This window comes from Puntigrus tetrazona, chromosome 22, assembly GCF_018831695.1.
Source record: "Puntigrus tetrazona isolate hp1 chromosome 22, ASM1883169v1, whole genome shotgun sequence".
Classification (NCBI taxonomy): domain Eukaryota; kingdom Metazoa; phylum Chordata; class Actinopteri; order Cypriniformes; family Cyprinidae; genus Puntigrus; species Puntigrus tetrazona.
The window spans coordinates 4,931,987-4,953,005 of NC_056720.1; the positions used below are offsets into that span (position 1 = coordinate 4,931,987).

Genomic DNA, 21,019 nt, shown 5'->3' on the forward strand with positions numbered 1-21,019 from the left:
TAAGTTTAAGGTTGTATAAATAATCCATTGCTCTACAACAGGTGGCATTTTTGACTCCTGGAAATGCCAAATATAAGTCTTATCATGCTGAGGCCACCGTTTTCTTATCAATATCAGCAGTAAACCTGCAAATCGAGGAGTGAGAACCAGGAGGGATCTTAATGAGCTCTTTCTATTGGCCAATGTACTGTCATCCACTTGTGATATCAAAATGTACACCTTTAATTATACTGCACAGGAACTTTATATGAGGAGCATAAAGGTAATTCGGAAAATAACTAACTTAAAGTTAATAGAGGTCAAGCATTTGTGTCAAGCTAGATAAACAAGTTTATTCTGCAACTGGCACACCGGCCTTGGCAGCGCTGAAATCTGTGGGATTCACACACCTGTGGGCATCAGCCATGAGAAAACACCTGTTCTGTGAACTTCTGCAGGCATATATATGGATGACGGAAGTGTTTAGAGTGCAGAAAGTCCAGACAGACTGCAAACATGCTGAGGATCCTGTTGTTGAGCGTGCTGGCCGCCTTGGGTGAGACGTCCATCTGTTTCTACTGAAAAAAAACATTTGCGTTTAGCTTAGATTTAGTTCATTTATCAAATGCACGCAATACTCAGAACTTAGTATATGTGGACGAAATGCATCGCTAAGTATGTTTTTCATATTCAGCGCTGGCTGAGCCCAGGTATCTGGAGGAGGGCCCTGAACAGAGGGTTGTTGGTGGAGAGGTGGCAAGACCCAACTCTTGGCCTTGGCAGGTAAAACATCTTTAACGATAACTCAATAAATAAGCTGTTTGGGTGTTTTTTTTCTTAATATGGTTGAAGGTTGCTTTCTCAATAGCCATCTTGCTAAAGATGGTCTACAAGGCATCAGCGCCAACATAATGATCATTAAAAATGAACTTGATACCACGTAAATCCACTGTAAGCTGCATTTTCAGCATGAGTAAAGACCACTCATATTGAAAGGAGGGTGTTCCCTCTCAAACAAAGATTGTAACAAAGTCATCGTCTCTTTCTCAGATCTCTCTCCAGTACCTGTCTGGCGGCAGCTACTATCATACCTGTGGCGGCACTCTGATCAGAACTAACTGGGTGATGACTGCTGCCCACTGCGTTGACACGTAATGAAAGTTTGTTTGTATATAGACTATATAGTTAAAAACAAAAACCCATCTCAGAATTTCTCAGAATTGCAAGATAACAATGCAATTTTATATTGTGAGTTGATATTTTTGAAATTCATGTTTTTTCTCTCACCATCCTGATCCTGCAATTTTGTCTGAAGAATTGTAAGAAATAAAATACAAATTGTGAGTCACTTTACACAGTTACTGAACTGAACCGACACTGTTAGTTTCTGAAACAATTTAAGAATGACTTGAGAAAAATGACTGGAAATTTCGCGCCTTTAGCAAAAACTCTATGCAGACAAAACGTAATGCATCGAAAAATGTACGCTTGTTTCTGACTTTACCCTGTTCACTTGAATGTGTTTCCTGTGCAGCTCGAGGACTTGGCGTGTTGTCCTGGGCGACCACGACATCTACAACCACGAGGGTCGCGAGCAGTACATGAGCGTCAGCAACGTCTACATCCACCCCAACTGGAACAGCAACAGTGTGGCTTCTGGGTGTGTAAAAATCACATACACGTAAATGTATATTAATGGCAAATTTCGCAAATATATCCATATATATTTAAATAAATATTACAAAAATATACTTAGAAATTGCAGAATGAGAACAATGACCATGCCAAATTATAGTAATTTCAACATCATATAAAAAACAAGCACGCAAACCCTGACACACCATATACAATATATCTAATATATCTTGACTGCACCAACCTTCAGACCTAATGTTAAACATAATGTTGCAACATAAATGTACCATAACATACATCAGCACAATATGCATGATTGTATCAAGATTTTCAAAAGTTTTAGCACCCCTAGCATCATAAATGTGTGAAATCTAAGTTGTCGACTGTCCGTTCTTGTGCGTTTCAGATATGATATTGCCCTTCTGCGCCTGTCCTCCAGCGCCTCTCTGAACTCTTATGTACAGCTGGCCGCCCTGCCACCTTCTGGACAGGTTCTGCCCCACAACAACCCTTGTTACATCACCGGCTGGGGCCGCACATCCAGTCAGTTTCGCTTTAAATACCACAGATCAGCCTTGACGTTGCTTGAAATCATTTCTGACTCATTTCTATTTAATGTCTCTCCTCTGATCTTCATGCAGCTGGTGGGTCGCTCTCGGCTCAGCTGAAACAGGCCTATCTGCCCGCAGTGGACTACAGTACCTGCTCTCGTAGCGACTGGTGGGGAAGCACCGTGAAGAACACCATGGTTTGCGCTGGCGGCTGAAGCGACTCTGGATGTAATGTAAGAAAGACTCTCAAACAGCTCATGAACTATTTCCTGTGAGAAGTTATTTGGTAATGCAGTAAAATGTCTCATTTTGGCCCATTTTCAGGGTGACTCTGGTGGCCCTCTGAACTGTCAGGTCAGCGGTCAGTACGTCGTCCACGGTGTGACCAGCTTTGTGTCTTCACTGGGTTGCAACACCACCAAGAAGCCAACAGTCTTCACCCGTGTGTCTGCCTACTCCAGCTGGATTAGTGGCGTAAGTGCAATTCATAAGATAATAAACTTTACATATGTAATTAATAAACAATAATTATCACAGCTGTATCTTATAATACTATTATAATATTACATTTCTTGTGCCCTATTGTTCATTTCAGATCATTGGATAAGCAGGAAAATCCGAGACGATGAAACAAGAGCATCCTCCATTTAGCAAACATCTGCAATGGATAAATTTAATAAACATTTCATCTCAAATTGAAATTGTTTTTTAATTATTCTCAAGATTCCAAGATATTTATGACCTTCTTGTTTTTGTTTGTTTTTTTAATCTGACCCGGTTTGTCCCACCCTTCATCCCAGAATCTGGACATGGACGATGTTTTAATTTATTTGATGCCTGCACACAGAGCAGTAGGAGATAAATGGCAAGTTCAGTGACGTTCCACCCACAGCAGCTCTCCATAGCTCTGCTACGCTTCATATATCAATAAAAAATATGGTGTTAAACAAAACAGTTAAAAATATAACAGGAATCTGAAAGTGTCAGTTTCTCCATGACAATTAAACAGACGTTTTATTCTAAACAATTCAGTGTCGTCTTTATCTTATTAAACATATTGCTTCGTGATCGTATAAGACGTTTTAAATCAAGCAGGAAGAACAGAAAGACTGAATAGAAAGTAAAGGATAATATGAGGTACATAAATTGCATTGCTTACATTTTCGTATGCATGATAATTTAATGAAAAATCATGATATTTCTCTGCAATACAATGAATTTGTGTGAATAAGCAGAGTGAACTACATGATTATCTGAACGCAGAGCAGTAGGAGATGTAAATGTAAAGTTCAGTCAAGTTATAGCTCCATCTATTAAGAATATGTTTCATTTTGTTAGCATGTGGCAAAATGATGCATGTGGAAAAGGGTATATCAAAACATAAAAGTAACAAGAAATAACAAGAAAATCAATGTCTATGATGTTCAATACTTTTCAAACAGTGTCTAACAATTTACAAGAAACAGTATTTATTTTTTTAGTTTTAGTATCAGATTTGATTTGTATATAGATTTGTCAAATGAAGGCAGTCTGCTGTTTTCTTAAGGCGGCGGTTAACTGTTTTTCGAGGCTTGATCGGGTGCAGTCTCACGTGTTGAACTGCCAACACACATTTCAGTTCAAACATCTTCAAACCGTTATATGAATTATTACAGAGAATAAGTCAACATTTATGTTGTTTGTAGACCATTTGGGATCCTGACCAATTGTAGAACGGAAGAGGATGTTTGACACTGAGAACCATCTCAGGTAAAGTGGTGTATGAAATTAATTAACATACAGACCACAGATGTTACAACAGGTGCAACTTGATTTACATGAAGTGTAGTAAACTTAAGTGTATAAAAGGTTTGAGCTTAGGATGTTCAGGATTCAATCCAACTCCGCTGAAGCCAAGGTACTACATGTGTTTTGTCATTGCTATGCTACATTAAACGTCTTCATCAAGATCTTCTACGTCCCTCGTAATTTTTCTTACAACTGTATTGTCAAGTATTTAGTTTTATCATGTTTATAAAATAATGATACGATTTTTTCCAAAAAAGCAGAGCTTCTGGAGACATTGCCTGTGTGGGCGTAGCTAAAGAGTGACAAGCACTTGGCGCGATCACCAACAAAATGCTTGTAGACATAATGCTTTTAGAGCTGGGACCTTTCCATCTTTCATTATCAAACAATGTGCAAATACAGTGTCGAACTGTCATTTGTTCATATATGGACAAATATATATGTATTGCAACTTTGTCAATGAGTAGCATTAGAATCCAACTCTTTAACAGTGTAAGCGTATCTTTAGCTATTATGTACTAACATTTAAATAATTTCATACAATGTAATAATAGAGATTAGTTCAGACTTGGGGTCTAAGGACTAAAAAATATATATCAAACTGCCCCTACATCAGTACAAGTTGTTCAAATGGGTTTCAAGGAAAAAAAACTGCTAACTCAACCAAAAACAATCTCTGGCATATTGAGTTGTCAGACATGACTGGAACTTCAAAGAACACTGGATTCTATGGTCAGATGAAACAAGCTTTTTGGCAGAAAACATTCAAGATGGGTTTGGTGAACACTGGGATAAAAAATACCCCATGTCCAGAGTTAAATATACTACTGGATCTATAAGTTGTGGGCCTGTTTTTCTGCCGGAGGTCCTGAACATATGGTTCAGATGCATGGCATCATGGATTCTCTCAAATATCAGCATGTAAAAAATCTGATGACGACTGCCTCATTTAGAAATCTTGTAATGAGTCATGGATAGATCTTCCATTAAGACAAGGATCCAAAATAAATATCAAAATCAACAATAAAATGAGTCATTGAGCACAAAACTAATCTTCTCTGACGTGAACCCTATAGAAAATGAGGGGAATTAGCTGAAGATGAGAAGCACCAACATGGATATGTGAATCTAAAGGGTTTGGAGTTATTCTGGATGAAGAAATGGTTTCTGAACTTCTGTTCTCCTAACTTGTCAGGCATTACAGGAAAAAAAAAAAAACTCAGAGCTGTTATCTAGGGAAAAATATGTTGCAATAACTGGGTGCCAGCCAATAACCGTGGCTATTGTGAACTAAAGAAAAACATTTATTTTAATGGGAATGGGAATTCCCTTCTACTTTCCATTAGTTTGCTTTAATTAATTTTTTTTTAATGAAAGATCAAAAAGATAAAGAATTTCACAGCCAATACCAATGTGAAGTGAACACTTTCAATTATACACAGGAACATTACACATGGACCATGAGAGTAATTCTGAAATGAACTAACTCAAAGTTAATACACGTCAAGCATTTGTGTCAAGCTAGATAAACAAGTTTATTCTGCAACTGGCACATTGGCCTTGGCAGCGCTGAAATCTGTGGGATTCACACACCTGTGGGCATCAGCCATGAGAAAACACCTGTTCTGTGAACTTCTGCAGGCATATATACAGTATATATATATATGGATGGCAGAAGTGTTTAGAGTGCAGAAAGTCCAGACAGACTGCAAACATGCTGAGGATCCTGTTGTTGAGCGTGCTGGCCGCCCTGGGTGAGACGTTTGACTATTTCTTTTGAAAGAATCATTGACATTTAGTTTAGATTTTGCCAATTTAAAAAATGCAATGCATGCAATACTCAGAATTGAGTTTAAATGCATGTCTTAATGTGTTTTTTGTATGCAGCGCTGGCTGAACCCAGATATCTGGAGGAGGGCCCTGAACAGAGGGTTGTTGGTGGAGAGGTGGCAAGACCCAACTCTTGGCCTTGGCAGGTAAAACATCTTAATGATAACTTAATAAATAAGCTGTTTTGGTGTTTTTCCACCTATAAATGGACATGGTTGTACAAGGTGGTCAAGATATTTTCTTTATTTAAGTCCTGTCTACTTGCTGGGATATTTTAATAAGGTTTCAAAGACCACTCATATTGAAAGGAGAGCATTTCCCTTCAAATCTTCTAATTGTAACAAAGCTATTGTCTCTTTCTCAGATCTCTCTCCAGTACCTGTCTGGCGGCAGCTACTATCATACCTGTGGCGGCACTCTTATCAGAACTAACTGGGTGATGACTGCTGCCCACTGCGTTGACACGTAATGAAAGTTTTCTGTATCTAGATGGTTAAGACACAACAAAACCATGTAAAAATATACGCTTGTTTCCTGACTGTGCCTGTATTCACAGTGTATGGATTAACTGGTTCTAGCCATGACTTTAGCTACTTGTAGCTATAGATGCTGGAATGGCGTTAAGAAGAAGAAAATAATCAAACTGGTAAAACGTGTTCACTTGAATGTGTTTCCTGTGCAGCTCGAGGACTTGGCGTGTTGTCCTGGGCGACCACGACATCTACAACCACGAGGGTCGCGAGCAGTACATGAGCGTCAGCAACGTCTACATCCACCCCAACTGGAACAGCAACAATGTGGCTTCTGGGTGTGTAAACATCACATACAATCACATTTAAATAGGGCAAATACATACTTTTAATGCTCTAAATTTGTAATTATTTATATTTATAAAAAAATGTTCATTTTCAAAAAAATATACAAGCAATGGTCAATAATGTATTCTAAGATTCAAATTCTTGAGCTTGTGAGAACAGAAGAGATACTGTTTGGCTGTCAGTGTGTGTTCTAGAAGTGATTCCAATGATATTGTTATAATTAGGGTGTGGACTCTGCTATTCATTAATATTAAAAACTATTTTTAGAACTATATCTTTATCAGCACAACATGCATGATTGTATAAAGATTGTATTTGAAGAAGTTTAAGAACATCATAAATGTGTGTAATCTAACCTGTAGACTGTCCGTTCTTGTGCATTTCAGATATGATATCGCCCTTCTGCGCCTGTCCTCCAGCGCCTCTCTGAACTCTTATGTACAGCTGGCCGCCCTGCCACCTTCTGGACAGGTTCTGCCCCACAACAACCCTTGTTACATCACTGGCTGGGGACGCACACAGAGTCAGTTTAGCTGCAAGTACAACAAATTTGTTATGCTGCTGCCTCAAATAATTTGTAATCATTTCTCTCCTCTGAACTTCATGCAGCTGGTGGGTCACTCTCGGCTCAGCTGAAACAGGCCTATCTGCCTGTGGTGGACTACAGTACCTGCTCTCGTAGCGACTGGTGGGGAAGCACCGTGAAGAACACCATGGTTTATGTGGTGGCGTGAAACGACTCTGGATGCCAGGTGAGAAAGATCAACTCTTGAACAAACCATTAACTATGAGAAGTTGTTTGGTTCTGTGGTAAAAAGGTCTAATTTTGGCTTGTGTCATGTTGTTTCAGGGTGACTCTGGTGGCCCTCTGAACTGTCAGGTCAGTGGTCAGTATGTCGTCCATGGTGTAACCAGCTTTGTGTCTTCATCGGGTTGTAACGCCTACAAGAAGCCAACAGTCTTCACCCGTGTGTCAGCCTACTCCAGCTGGATCAGTGGCGTAAGTGCAAATCATCACAGATCATATCATCATTATAATATACTTTAAATAAGAAATTAACATGGTCATGACTGTATCTTTTAATACTTGTACCATTATTTTTATTTCAGATCATTGGATAAGCAGGAAAACCTGAGAGGCTAAAGAGATAAACATCCTCAATTTAGCATGTTTTAAGATCTGCATTGGCCAAAAATACAATAAACTTTTCATCTGATCTTGGGCTGCTTATGAATCATTTTTTAAGACTCCTTGATTAATTTAGTTTTGTCTTACATAAACATATTTTAACAAAAAATTAAAAAAATATCCATTTGATCTCTTTTAAATAAGCTATTATTGAAAAGGAGAATAATTAAAAAGGAAGCATTACTAAAAAAATGATAAATTCACACTGCTATTAAAACCATTTTTTTACTTTTAACACACTGATAACCACCAATAAGGAAGGTGGTATAATAGAAGACATCACAAAGAATCAAAGCTGATCACAAGTTGCTTAGCCACACAAGCACAATTATATATTAGCATACAGAAGTGATTCACACAAAAACACCATCACGATCGGTGGCCTGCACAGACCTCTGTAACAGACATTGCTAGTATACAAGCGCCAAAGTTAAATAGTTCATTAAAAAAATTCACACATTGAATATGCAGTGTCATATGTATGTGCAATACTATCTGCTGCTGTCTGAATTCACAGTAATCACTGCTGTTGCATTAAGGGCATGCACACCTGCATAGGCCCCCAATCCTGATTTCTTTCAACTGAAAAAGGTTTCATAATAGGTAATGTGAAATGTATACGTAAAGATAAAATCACATCTAAGCATTCTATTTTATTTAAAGCTGAAGTGTGTGATTTCCAAATTAATAAGATCACCACGTTACTCACCATGGATTGTAACTATGAATCTCTTGTATTTGGTCTCTCGGCTGCTGATGATCAGAAGTTTATAAAGGTGTTCAGTTGTGCTGTTTGTAATAGTCAGAGATCCAGTTTGATGATCCAGCATGAATTTGTTTCTGAACTTCCCTTTGGCGCCATCATACGCACAGAAACTGTCTTTATTTATTTCACCTCTAGCGATGAGGCTGTCTTCAGGTCCAAACATCCACAGCACCAGATCATCTTTTTGTATTTGATTAGTGTTGAGTAGCGTGACCGAACCTTCCTCCATTCCAGACTCAATCCTCATAATTTTATGACGGCACTACAAAATGAATTGCCATCTGAATAATACGATTTTTGTTTTGTGCACAATTGCGCCGGAGAGAAAAAAAAATACACCTAGGATGCTTTAAATGTGAGTAAAACTCAGGGTAATTTTAATTTTTTTAGTGAACTAACCCTTTAAAGCAGTCATAAATTTGATTGAGCTACTCACCATGGGCAATAACCATGAATCTCTTACATGAGTTAATTTTGCAGCTGGTGATCTGGAGTCTATAAACATCTGAGCTCGGCTGATGTTCCTGATGGTCAGATCTCCAGTTCGGTGATTTAACTGCAGTCTGTCTCTAAATTTCCCATCAGGACCTTTGTATAATTTGGTCTGATTGGTGGCTCTGCTGATTTCCGCTATGAGAGTGTCTGTATTACTCAGTTCAGTTCCGCCAGTTCATAGAGTGACTGAATCTCTGTCTTTATATTTCAGCATATGCACTGCCACAGAGAGAGAAAGATGTAGAAGAAACATGAGTGTGAACACAAATGGGGCTATCAATGTTTTGGTCTACTCACACAAAACGAGAACACTGAATTTCTTGTAAAAGCCTTTATTGCTGCTCTTGATCTGCAGTTCATAAACTCCAGAGTCTGTGCTTTTGGTGTTTGTGATCGTCCAGTTCGAGCATCCAGCTCCAATCCGTCATCATCTTCATTGTAGACGCTGTTCTCTTTGGTGAGTCCATCGATTTTGGCTATGATGGCGTTTTTAGGCTCAAACTTCCACAGTATCAAATCATCTTTCTTTAATCAGTAACACCAGTCTGCAGATGGACGGATTCTCCTTCTGTGAATTTCACAGTGTCCACTTAATTTCATAAAGAGTCAGAAACACATAAAACATGTTAGCGTGAATGTGGAGGTGAACGACTGGACTAACAAATAACACTTTAAGACATTTGAAGTGTTAGAGTTGTGCACCTCATACAAGAACTTTGAATCTCTCCAATTTGTTGCTTTGCTGCTGGCGATCTTCAACTGATAAACTCCAGAGATTGGGACCCTGATGTCGCTGATGGTCAGATCTCCAGTCTGATAGTCCAGCTGAAGCTTGGCTCTGAATCGCTCAACATCAGGGTACGAGATTTCACTGCCATTTTTGTTGATATGAGCGATGACTATCTCGAGGTCCAAACATCCGGAGAACTTTGCTATGTCTTTGGATTTTGGATGCACTGGTTTTTAACATGACAGTATTTCCTTCTGTCATCACATAAAACATCAAGCAAATGGAGAAGTCAAATTTTGGTGAAAACATGGTTACTTAAAATTAGTGTCTCTTATGAACAAATCTGCTCCTCTATTTAATGTAGATAAGCCCACTTTTCCGTTTTCTAGCATATTCTACGTAGCACATCCCTCTTAGAGCTGCAGCCACTAACAGCAAAACCAAAAGACAAATCATAATAATATAACCAATCAACAGACCTGGATCTGGAAGAGCTGAAGAGAGATAGTCAAACATCATTGTGAGGAAACATCTAAAATGACACTTTTTTAATGTGATTTGACATGAATTAAGTACCAACAAAAACATTGAATCTCCTGTATAAAGTTTCTTTAGTGTTGGAGATCTGTAGCTGATAAACTCCTGTGTCTGTGGTTTTGACGTCTCTGATGCTAAAAGATCCCGTCTGATATTTTATTAAAGTATCTGAGCTTCACACCATGGTGCATTTAAGCTATGAAGAGTACTGAAGAAGGTCTTGTCTACTGATGATCTTTAGATGATAATCTCCAGAGTGTTTGGTTCTGATGTCACTGTTTGGTCAGAGATCCAGTCTGATTGTCCAGCTGCAGTTCGGTCTTCAAACCTCCCATCATCAACATCATATTTAACAATGAGACTTTTTTGAGTTTCCCCATAAATGATTTTAGCAACAACATTGTTTGAGATACATACATCCACCACAAAAACATTGTCTTATTATTATTATTTTATTTATTACTATTTAAAGATGACTAACAAAACATTAACTCTGCAGTTGATGTAAGCTATAAAATCATGATGATTATACACATTACCTTAATAGTATAGCCCAGTATTAGCCTTATTAAAAATTAACCATGGTCTTATTATAGTAAAAGTGTGGAAACCACTGAATTTTTGCATATTGTTTACTTTTGTAACGTTAATTTTGCCTAATTGTTCATTTGTGGTTATGTTTTTTGTTGATGTAGGTTTTTCATTAGCCTATTTACGAAAAACATGGTTAATATTAAAGGATGCCGTCATTTGTAAATTCTGTCCGCGTTTGTTTATTCAGTAATCTCCGTCATAATTTTCTACAGGTCTAAATATCCTCGTGAATATCTTGACATTTTCAAAATGAATTTATCAAAACTGACTCTAATCACGAACCGAAAATGACGTCAGCGCCACGTAGCTAACACATATATGATTATTAGGAGGCTGTTTGTTGGTTTGAAATGAAATGTTTCATCATTTGACATCAAATGTAGACCAACACATAAAAAATAGATACGTAACCGAAAAGAGTTATTCGACTGCAATGTTTATCATGTTCATTTTTCCATGTCTGTCTTTGTTATATCTAAATGGCAAAGGGGGCTGTTTATCACTTTCCAATGGAATCATGAATGTCATTATAGATAAAAGTATACTAAAACTAACTGCTTTCAAAATATAGCCAGAAATGATGTCTGTTACAGAAACTCTACATAATGTAGGGTCTGGTCAATCTGCCTCTTTTTGCCAAAAACAAACAGTTCATCTACTTTGTTAAAGCAGATTTTAGTACTAAGTCTTACAATAAAGGATTTTCCTCTCAATCCTTAGACTACAAGCAGCACTGGAGTTCTTTAGATAATTAGGTGATTAGTTGAGTGATGATTACCCATTATTGAAGACAAAATCAAATAAAACACATAGTACGGAACAAAGTATTTACGCAATTTGGATTTCATTATTATACTGAACAAATGTGTACTCGGGGACATTTCACGTGCTTCGTGTGAGAACGGTGAGCAGAAACTGTATCAGTATTTGTCCACTAGAGGACAGAAAAGATCAGACGTTAAGACCAGCTGCATATAAATGTTTAACATTGTTCATCAAGCAGGTGCTTTTGTCAAAAATGCTACAGTTGAGCAAAAGCCATTTTTATTTTTGCCAAGTGCAATAATGCTAATTTAATATCAACGCAAAAGCATCAAAAGCATCAGACCGGATCACAAGAAGATACGTTTAGAGGATGAAAAACCTTCATATCTAAGCATATTCATGTATGCAAAATGATACATTTTGTTCTGCGGTGAGAGGAGGCATATCCACGGAGGGACGCGAAGACCAGGCCAGACAACAGAAAGTCAGAACGATTCTAAGAGCCCACGATGGATGGAGGCCCTCGAGGGGAACGTGGTTACGATTTCCTCCACAGAGTAGCGACTGTAGTTTTTCTCGGTTGTTTTAGTGACATTAAAAGAGTAGGTCACGCAAAATAAACAAACTGCCTGTCAATTCTGTCACAGTGTTCTATTTCTATTAATTCTCAAGCTGTTTCAAACACGGATTATCTAGTTTATTTCTTTTGTTGAACATAGGTTATTTTGAAAACCTGAAAGCGGTTGGTGGTTTTAAACTATTTATATTATAGCATTTTCCACTCACAGTCAGCGTGTGTTAAATATGTTTGGCACTAAATACACACATTTGACTTGTGGTAACTTACAGCTCTATATATATATACTGTATATAGACATATCGTGATGTGTCCTTAGTTACGACAAAACACCTTCAGCGTGTTTCCTCACCCAGGTGGCCACAGTGAGCTCTGTTCATCTTGAACACTCCTTTCGAGCTCATTCAGCTAGTAGCATTAGATACTTGCGTTAGATCAAACAGAGTAATATTCTTTCATTTTTAGGTACCAGGATCTGATGATGGCCTCCCTGCTCCTGATGATCTGTATAATGCATCTGCTCTACGAAATAGGTAAGCATAATAAACGCTTATAACGCATATATGCATGGCTGAATCAATTTCAAATACGCATGCATGGAAGATAATTCAAACCATGCTGTAATGCAGTTATCACACAGGAACAATGATACACTTATTTTCGTTTGAAAGCGCAGTGCATGTCTCCTTTTCCCGACAGAAATGAGTCTCAAGCAGTGCGTTTAAATTGATTGAACAGGTTTGCTCTGTGTGTGTTGGGGCTTCCTGAGCAGTCCTGAATTATTTCCTAAAATTCCTTTGTCAAAATGATAATTTTTTCTGCTTCCAAGACATGAAATTTACGAACTGTCTGTTCACTTAGTATATAAAACCTTGTATATATGCTGTAGCTAAAATCAGTATATGCAGATGTCATATAACGATCGTGTTGATGTGAGATTCAGAGACAGACTCATAACAGACTCAGAAACTCCAGAACCCAAGACTCTGGGTTTTGGTATCTAGAAATGAGTTGTCTTTAGAGTCAAAAAATGACTTGATTTGTCCTGTCTATATTTTTCTGACAATCACATCGCAACTTATAATTCTTTGTAAGCAATGATATAGAGATTTAAATAAAATTTTCTCATGTTAAACTTCCATCGAACACAATAAAACCTCTACAAATGATTCAGAATGCAGCAGCACAGGCTGGTATTCAATGAGCCCCAAGAGAACCCATGTTACACCTCTCTTTATCTCCTTACATTGGCTACCGATTGCAGCTCGTGATCAAGTTCAAGGCACTGATGCTTGCATATAGAACAACCACAGACTCGGCACCGGTCTACTTCCACTCACTATTACTAATCTACACACCCTCTAAAAGTCTGAGATCTGCTAGCAAGCGATGCCTCATGGTACCATCTCAAAGAGGCTCGAAATCACTCTCCAGAACTTTCTCGTTCTCTGTTCCTGGCTGGTGGAACGATCTTCCCATTACATATCCGGAATGCTGGATCTCTGTCAATCTTTAAGAAACTGCTGAAAACTCACATCTTTCAGCAATACTTGACCTCATCTTAAAAAAAAATAAAAAATTCCTCTCACTGTCTCTGCCTCTCTTCTCATCCCCTTGTTTATTCCTTCCCTTCTGGCATGTACTAATTTGAACACTTCCTGTGACTGGGTGTTACAAGCACTTACTCTGTCTGTTTGTCTCTCAAAAAAATGAATCGCTGTTGTACTCTCAATTGTAAGTCGCTTTGGATAAAAGCGTCTGCAAAATGACTAAATGTAAATGTAAATGTAAATGTTCCGGTGTGTCGCGCCACCGATTCGGCATCTTGATTAATAAGATCTTAATTAGTGACTATCTAGATTAGCCATTGCTAGTTTGAAAGGATGAAAAAGGCCTTTCGCACTAACAGCAAATCACAGTAACAACACAATGTCATTCATTTTCTTTGAGAGTCGCTGTTGTTCATGCTGCTACCTCCAGTGACCACTGACAGCTGAAAGTGGACAATATACACATTGGATTTTTAAAAAATACATACTAGCAATTCTGTACATTATCGGATTTAACAGGTATCCGTATCAATTAATATATTCCAGTAATACAGAGATATACAAACACTGTTTCATGTTACCATAACAACCAGCTGTTAGATCATCCACAGTACAGCAACCAAAGACCTATTCTGGTATAAACCAGAGAAAACATAAACGTAATTCCTTAATAAGAATCCAGCATTAAGTAGTGCATTAATTAATGTTGATTTATTCTATATTTTACAGCTCCTCTACCTATTACTGAAAACAGCAATTACTGTCTATCATCAGAATCATCAGTTTCCAAATGTCTGTTGCTGTGTTCGGCGGTGAACGTGAGTCATGTGACTCTCTCCTGGTACAAAGGAAACAGTTTATTGTCCAGCATCAGTGTGTCTGATCTCAGCATCAGTCTCTCTCTACCTCTGGAGGTGGAATATCAGGAGAAAAACACCTACAGCTGTGTGATCAACAACCCCATCAGAAACCAGACCACACATCTGAACATCAGTCAGCTCTGTCAGACATGTGCAGGTATGACAGCACTGATTTTAATGCCAATTCACTCAAATATTCCTGGGCTCTCGGTCTCCTCAGAAACCACTTAAGGACCTGTCCAACTGACTGATTAAGTAGTTCTCTATTATATGCCTGATATGTTAATAAGCAGCAGCACTGTTCTTGTTCTGACAAGCAAGATACATTTCCTGTGGTTCAGTGAATAAAAATATCAGCACCATTGCTAAATATTATCAAAAAATTAATCTGCATTGGTAAATCTAACCAAAATGTAACCTTTTATTGGATAATAATAATTTAAAATAGAGAGAAATGTCATTATGAAATAAATGTTTTTCTCTAATATACATTGGCCACAATTGCGGCAGTAATTCCTTTTATCCAATACTTTTAAAACCTTCATTTGCTAGTTTAACAGCTCTAAACGTTTCTCTTATAATGTCTGATGAGGTTAGAGAAAACCTGACAATAGATCTTAGACCATTCTTTCATCCAGACTCACTCCATATTCTTTAGATTCCCAGCTCCAATGTGGTTCTTCTTCTCTTCAGTTCACCTCAAGGATTTTGTTCAAGTCATAGGACTGAAATGGCCAGCAGAAGCCTGGTTTTGTGCTCAATGACCCATTTTTGAGTTGTTTTGGAGGTTTGTGTTTGGATTATTGTATCGTTGGAAATTCCAAAAAAAGCATATTATAAGATTATCAGAGTCAGTCACTTATTGACTTTTTATCTGTTGATATTTGATAGAATCCATGAAGACGTGTCTAAACAAGATGTCCAGGACCTCCAGCAGAACATCAGAAATACAGCAGTATATTTTATTGTACACATGGGGTGATTTTTATCCCTTTTGTTGGACATCAGAAATATATACTTAGTCTTTTTTTCTTATGGTGATAGATGGTTAAGGAAACTTGGGCTTTTTATTCCCTCCTGTGAAACAAAAAGCCACAGCTGGATCATTTCATGATCATAATCACCCTGGAGTGCTCAAAATTTTAAATATGAATGGGAATGTATTTCAGAGATATTTCGCTCATGAGAATTTCTAGGGCGCTAATAATTATGTCCAAGATGTAAAAAAGCTATTATTTCATAATGATATTTCCACCCATTTTAAATTCTTATTATCCAATCATTTTTTAAACCAAATATAATTTTCACAGCCTTCTTTGAACATATTTACCAAGTGTGCTGATATTTTGATACATGTTCTTCCAAACCTATAAGACATTCGTTCATCTCCAGTATTCTCAGAAGGCCGCCTCGCTACCGTGCCACTGATGTCACATGGACTGCATTTACTGTTTATGTTTTCCATTTACGTTTCTGAATCTGGATCATTTTGGTCATGTTGCTGTTCATGGAGGGTCAGATAGCTCTGATTTCATCAGAACATCTTAATTTGTGTTCCAAAGATGGTCTAAGGTCTTGGTTTGGAATGACATAAGGATTCCAAAAAGAAATTATTTTTTGGGGGGAACTAATTCTCTAAGGAACAAATTCCATGCCCATGTGTGATCTGCGCATACTAGGCAATGAAATTTGGATTCTTGCGTACAATTAAAAAATAAGCAATGTATACTTTGGACTTTAGCTTTCTCCTCCCTAGTCTTGCCCTTGACTGAAGGCCACCGATTGTTGGGAAAGCATCCATTTTCCATTTAAACTTTAAATCGCTCGCAATGGTTTTTAATATGCAGCTATTCCCTGCTTTCATTTTAACTTTACGCAAAATTGCTGTGTCACTGATTGTCGTATTTTTATGATGTTTCATGTCGATGTTTGTTCTGAATCATCCCCTTACACTACTGTACGTCTCTCTTTCTCACCGAACCCCAAAGACTGGAGTGCATTGCAGATCAGTAAAGTGGTGGTTTTGCTTCATAGCTGTAAACTTTCTGATCGTGGCTGTGACCGTGATGGTCTGTATTTACAGGAAACATAAAAAAAATGAACGAAAAGGCAAGTCATAACCACATTTGTGATTCAAAAGGAAACGCCGGTCTCTTGCTAAACATAACCTCTTTTGGTAAAGATATTAATGAGTCTTGCATTTTAATATTTCTGTATTACTGTTTGAAACAGTTCAGACCAGTGAAGAAGAGATAACTTACGCTGATACAACATTCTGCCAACAAAAATGCACAAAGCGGTAAGATCATCAATTGTGTCCCTGGCCTTTTCTCAGGAAACAGGTTGTTATTATTTCCTTCCTAGGCTCAAAGTACCAGACATTAACCACCAGCAATGAATGCACATGCATAGGCAAAGCAATGCTTTTAAAATCACCAATACATTTTAATTTAAGATATTTTTTGTTTACCACACTTTTATAAAAGATGATTCTCAACTATAACTAACAGAATTATTCGATATACCATTTTTTCTTATGCAAAATGTGTGTAAAATAGTCATAAACTTTTTTTTTGTTTAATGCCATTCATCTATAATCTATATATTATTTTTTAAATCAAGCTTTTCTATAATAATATTTAATAGATTGAAAAAACTTTTGATAAAGTCGATAAACTTGCTTTCAGTCCCGGTGTCCTCATGACGAGGACATACATCAAATCAGCTTCCCTGTTTCATAACAGAAAGTCGTATTTGGATTTGAAACCCTGTAAAATGTTCAATTTACAAACTAGACAGATTAAAGCGATAATTGCGAAATATGATCATATTTCCGTAACTGTGTCACAAAATGAATTTCAGACATTTTTTGAAGAACAAAGAAAGAAAGTGGACTTGGTGAAACATCTCCACATTTAGTATCTCTGTAAAGCCCTGAATGTGCTCTTTAGACTATACTACACTATAGTATAGTCTCAGAGAACTTCACTAAAATATAAAACCTTCACATGAGGCCTATAAGTCCTAGAGAGATTGAACTAAATCAACAATACTAATTCATATTTATTATGCTTTACTATATCGTTACTACTACACGTAAGTATAAAGTGATATATTATTTTATCTTCCAGGGTACTTTTTGGTGTTTAAATACTAACTATTGAACTAAAAAGTAAAGTCTTCTAGGGTCAGTTATAACATCTAGTATCTGATAACATTTTAAAGTGCATGTACTGCAACTAGGAAGTCTATTTTTGTTACCAACCAGTCAACATGAGAAAGCGAGCAAAGCGTGAGTCCGTCTTTGTGTTTCCTTACAGAGAGTGCAAAAGAAAGAAGATGTGAATTATACATGAGGGTCTCTGAGGAGCTGATGTAAATGAAAAAACAGCATTACTTTCGAGTCCGTTCTGGGGCCCAGTGCTAACGTTTGCTAGTCGATCATGTGATTGTAAATAGTGTGCTGACATGGACTTGTGACCTTTTTTTACACATGTCTTCCTTACTTTAAACATCAATGCAGTTGCTGGGCTCCCACCTTGTGACTGAACATGAAATCATTTTTGCTAGTTTCTCTGTCTGTGGCACTTTGTGCTAAAGCGCTACGCTGATCAGCTCTTAGCTTCTTTGAATAATCAAAACCAATTTTACTATCTTGAAATACTTGCTTAAACTTCCACGTCATCACTTTTTTGAGCACGTCTCTAAATCATATTCAGGTTACCTATTATGTTGATTTTTTCTCACTGACTTGTTCTTACATGCATTTTCTGTCTCTTAAATGTTGCAAGTGCATTTTGTTTGTGTTAGAATGGTAGTCATTTAGTTGCGTGATTCTAAAACAGATGATCTTTTGGCTAATGCATGCATAAAAATTGTGGTTTTAAACCTTCATTAGTCAAACAATTGGCGCAATGAATTGTGGTTTTCATTTTAAAGCCCTCCTTCACGAGGAGCATATCTTGACCTGTTTTGTGTGTTGTCACCAAATTAGCAAATGTTTCTCTTTGGGTGATGCATACGTCATTCCTAAGCGTACAGGTCCCTTTTACAGGTCAGCTTTAATTGATTTTATTTTTATAATTTTTTTAATGAAAAGGAGGAGCATATATTAACTGTTTTTGTGACTCGTACATTTTAATCTCTTTTTCAAGCCCAATAAAGCGAGGTTTGCCTTTTATGCTTCTTTTTATTAGATAAAATTTGAAATTTACATAAAATAAAAAAATAAAATTTATAATAAAACCACCATCCTAAGAAAGTGATCCTTGATATAAAAACCAATATAAAATATATATAAAATCTTGAGGTAGTGTCAGCAAACTCACTAATAGCAACCCATTTATTAAACCAATCGTGAAAAAATACTACATTTTCTCACTACAGTAAGTCTATTCCAGTGTGCAGACAGTACTTGCCAATAGACTATTATGTATGTAATATTTATCATTTAATATTTTTTCATGCTGATGATGATTGAACACCTTTTTTGTTCCAGAGGATGAATTTGAGAAACATGTATATTATACTGTATTGCATATACAAGATGCTGTAGCGCCCCTCTGGCTGAATATAAAAATTGCTGTAATGCACTGTAATATTTATATGTTATATGTTATCGATTCTTTGATGACAGAAAGATTGAAATTGTAAATAAAAATGTGATTATTCAAAATTGCATAAAATTTAAACGCTTAATTTCTATTTATATTTTTATTGGACATTTTGCACATTTACAATGTAAGAGGGATCATATCTCATTTGCTATAGTTTCTATTTACTTCTGCTATTTTGTGGTGTAGAAAAGATGAAGTGCATTTAAAAGCCTTTTTGGCAGAAGATCAATTACAGTAAAAATTGTCTAGATGGTACTTTTAAACTATGAAATAAAATAAAATGTAGACCTAACTCAAAGTATTCATATATCATTCAAGCCTCAAATTATTATTTAGCATCAATTACATTCTAGGGAAACTGTTCAGTTTATTTTGTGGATCTGATTTTTTGTAGAATAGTTTGTTTTTTTATTATATTTAGTACATGCAAAAAGTATATTTATTTGACGTTGTTTATAAAAGGAGCTGTTAGGAAAGCAAAACCTGTTTCCAGTGTTTGTCCACTAGAGGACAGAAATGATCCAACATTAAAATCAGTAGCATTCATCAAGCGGTTTCCTAATATGGTTTTACCTAGCATGCACTGCAGCAGCAAAGATTCTTTTCTATTCTTCTACAGTTGAGATTCATATGCTGCTTCTGATGTCTGTGTGCTGCCTTAATTATTGCTTTTTTATACCAATATTGTATAAAGCGTGTGGTAGAATTGACGATAAAGCATACTTTGACACCTGGCTGGAACATTTTCAGAGACCCTTCTCAACAGAACACGGTTCTACGTGTGTTTTATTTGATCTTTCGTGTCAAAAACAAATGTGAGAGGGTTTGAAGTCCTTTGTTCCTTTGCAGATACCTTCGGGATTAGTTTTACTGCATGGCAGGTTTGCCTCATAAAGTGTTGAATACAACTGTAAATCCTTGAATAGTCTACTTAAGATTGTAACGTTCATACAACTTACCCCGCTTAGATTCAACTCCAAACGTTGATCCGTGCAACAGGTATCCACACAATTTTCTAGTAATGTCAACTAATTTTAAGTTAAGAGTGCAATACCGAGACACTGTGCCATTTAACGGAAAAAGCGCTAAAAGAATAAAATGGTGCAATATTCATATTTAAACTTCAAAAGTGGACAACCATTGATCTCATCCGTTAAAAAGTGTTGAACAGTTCTAGAAAGCGCCAAATGAGGCTGAGAAGAAAAAATTTACAGCCCACACTTTCAGTAGGCCACAAAGGAATAAATGCGTGAACTTTAGTAAAGTCACTTCAGTTTTATATTTCCCACCGCTCTATGTTGATCTTTATCTCTCATCACAACTATTTAACACATTTTTTGCGCCATGGCAATCGAAGCCCATGACTCTGACAGATGACTTGGCCTGATCAGGGCCCAGATCATTAAAACCATTGTGTGTGTTCTACTCTGCTTCCCACAAACCATAATCAGACTCCACCGATCCCGACTAAAACCACGGCATCAGCTCGCGCTATTCGCTGAATCCCCCACAAAGTCTGAATAATTCACTATAAACTACATGCTTTTGTGAATGTACGATCAGCTGAGATCAGATGATGGAGAAAACTCGCTTATGAAAAAAGGAGTTTATTCAAATGTAATTAGTGTGGATCTTTTAAATTTTAAAACAGGAAAGTATGCTTATCTGTAGGTTCATGCAGAGCCATTCAGTCATTCTGTGCAGGATTGCATCTTTTGAATATTGAGTTTATGATATTT

At 36.9% G+C, this 21,019-nt stretch overlaps 1 protein-coding gene and 1 pseudogene across 1 annotated transcript; both read left to right on the plus strand.

Moving 5' to 3' along the window:
* The first annotated feature begins 457 nt into the window (after positions 1 to 457).
* LOC122327502 (elastase-1-like) lies at positions 458 to 7,818 on the plus strand. The gene is given in 8 exon segments (XM_043222915.1): positions 458 to 535; positions 674 to 762; positions 1,030 to 1,130; positions 1,514 to 1,639; positions 2,021 to 2,157; positions 2,256 to 2,398; positions 2,490 to 2,639; positions 7,712 to 7,818. Coding segments are annotated over 8 exon segments (798 nt in total). The 5' UTR covers positions 458 to 495; the 3' UTR covers positions 7,724 to 7,818.
* Positions 5,605 to 7,818, plus strand: LOC122327501 (annotated as a pseudogene).
* Positions 7,819 to 21,019: the final 13,201 nt, after the last annotated feature.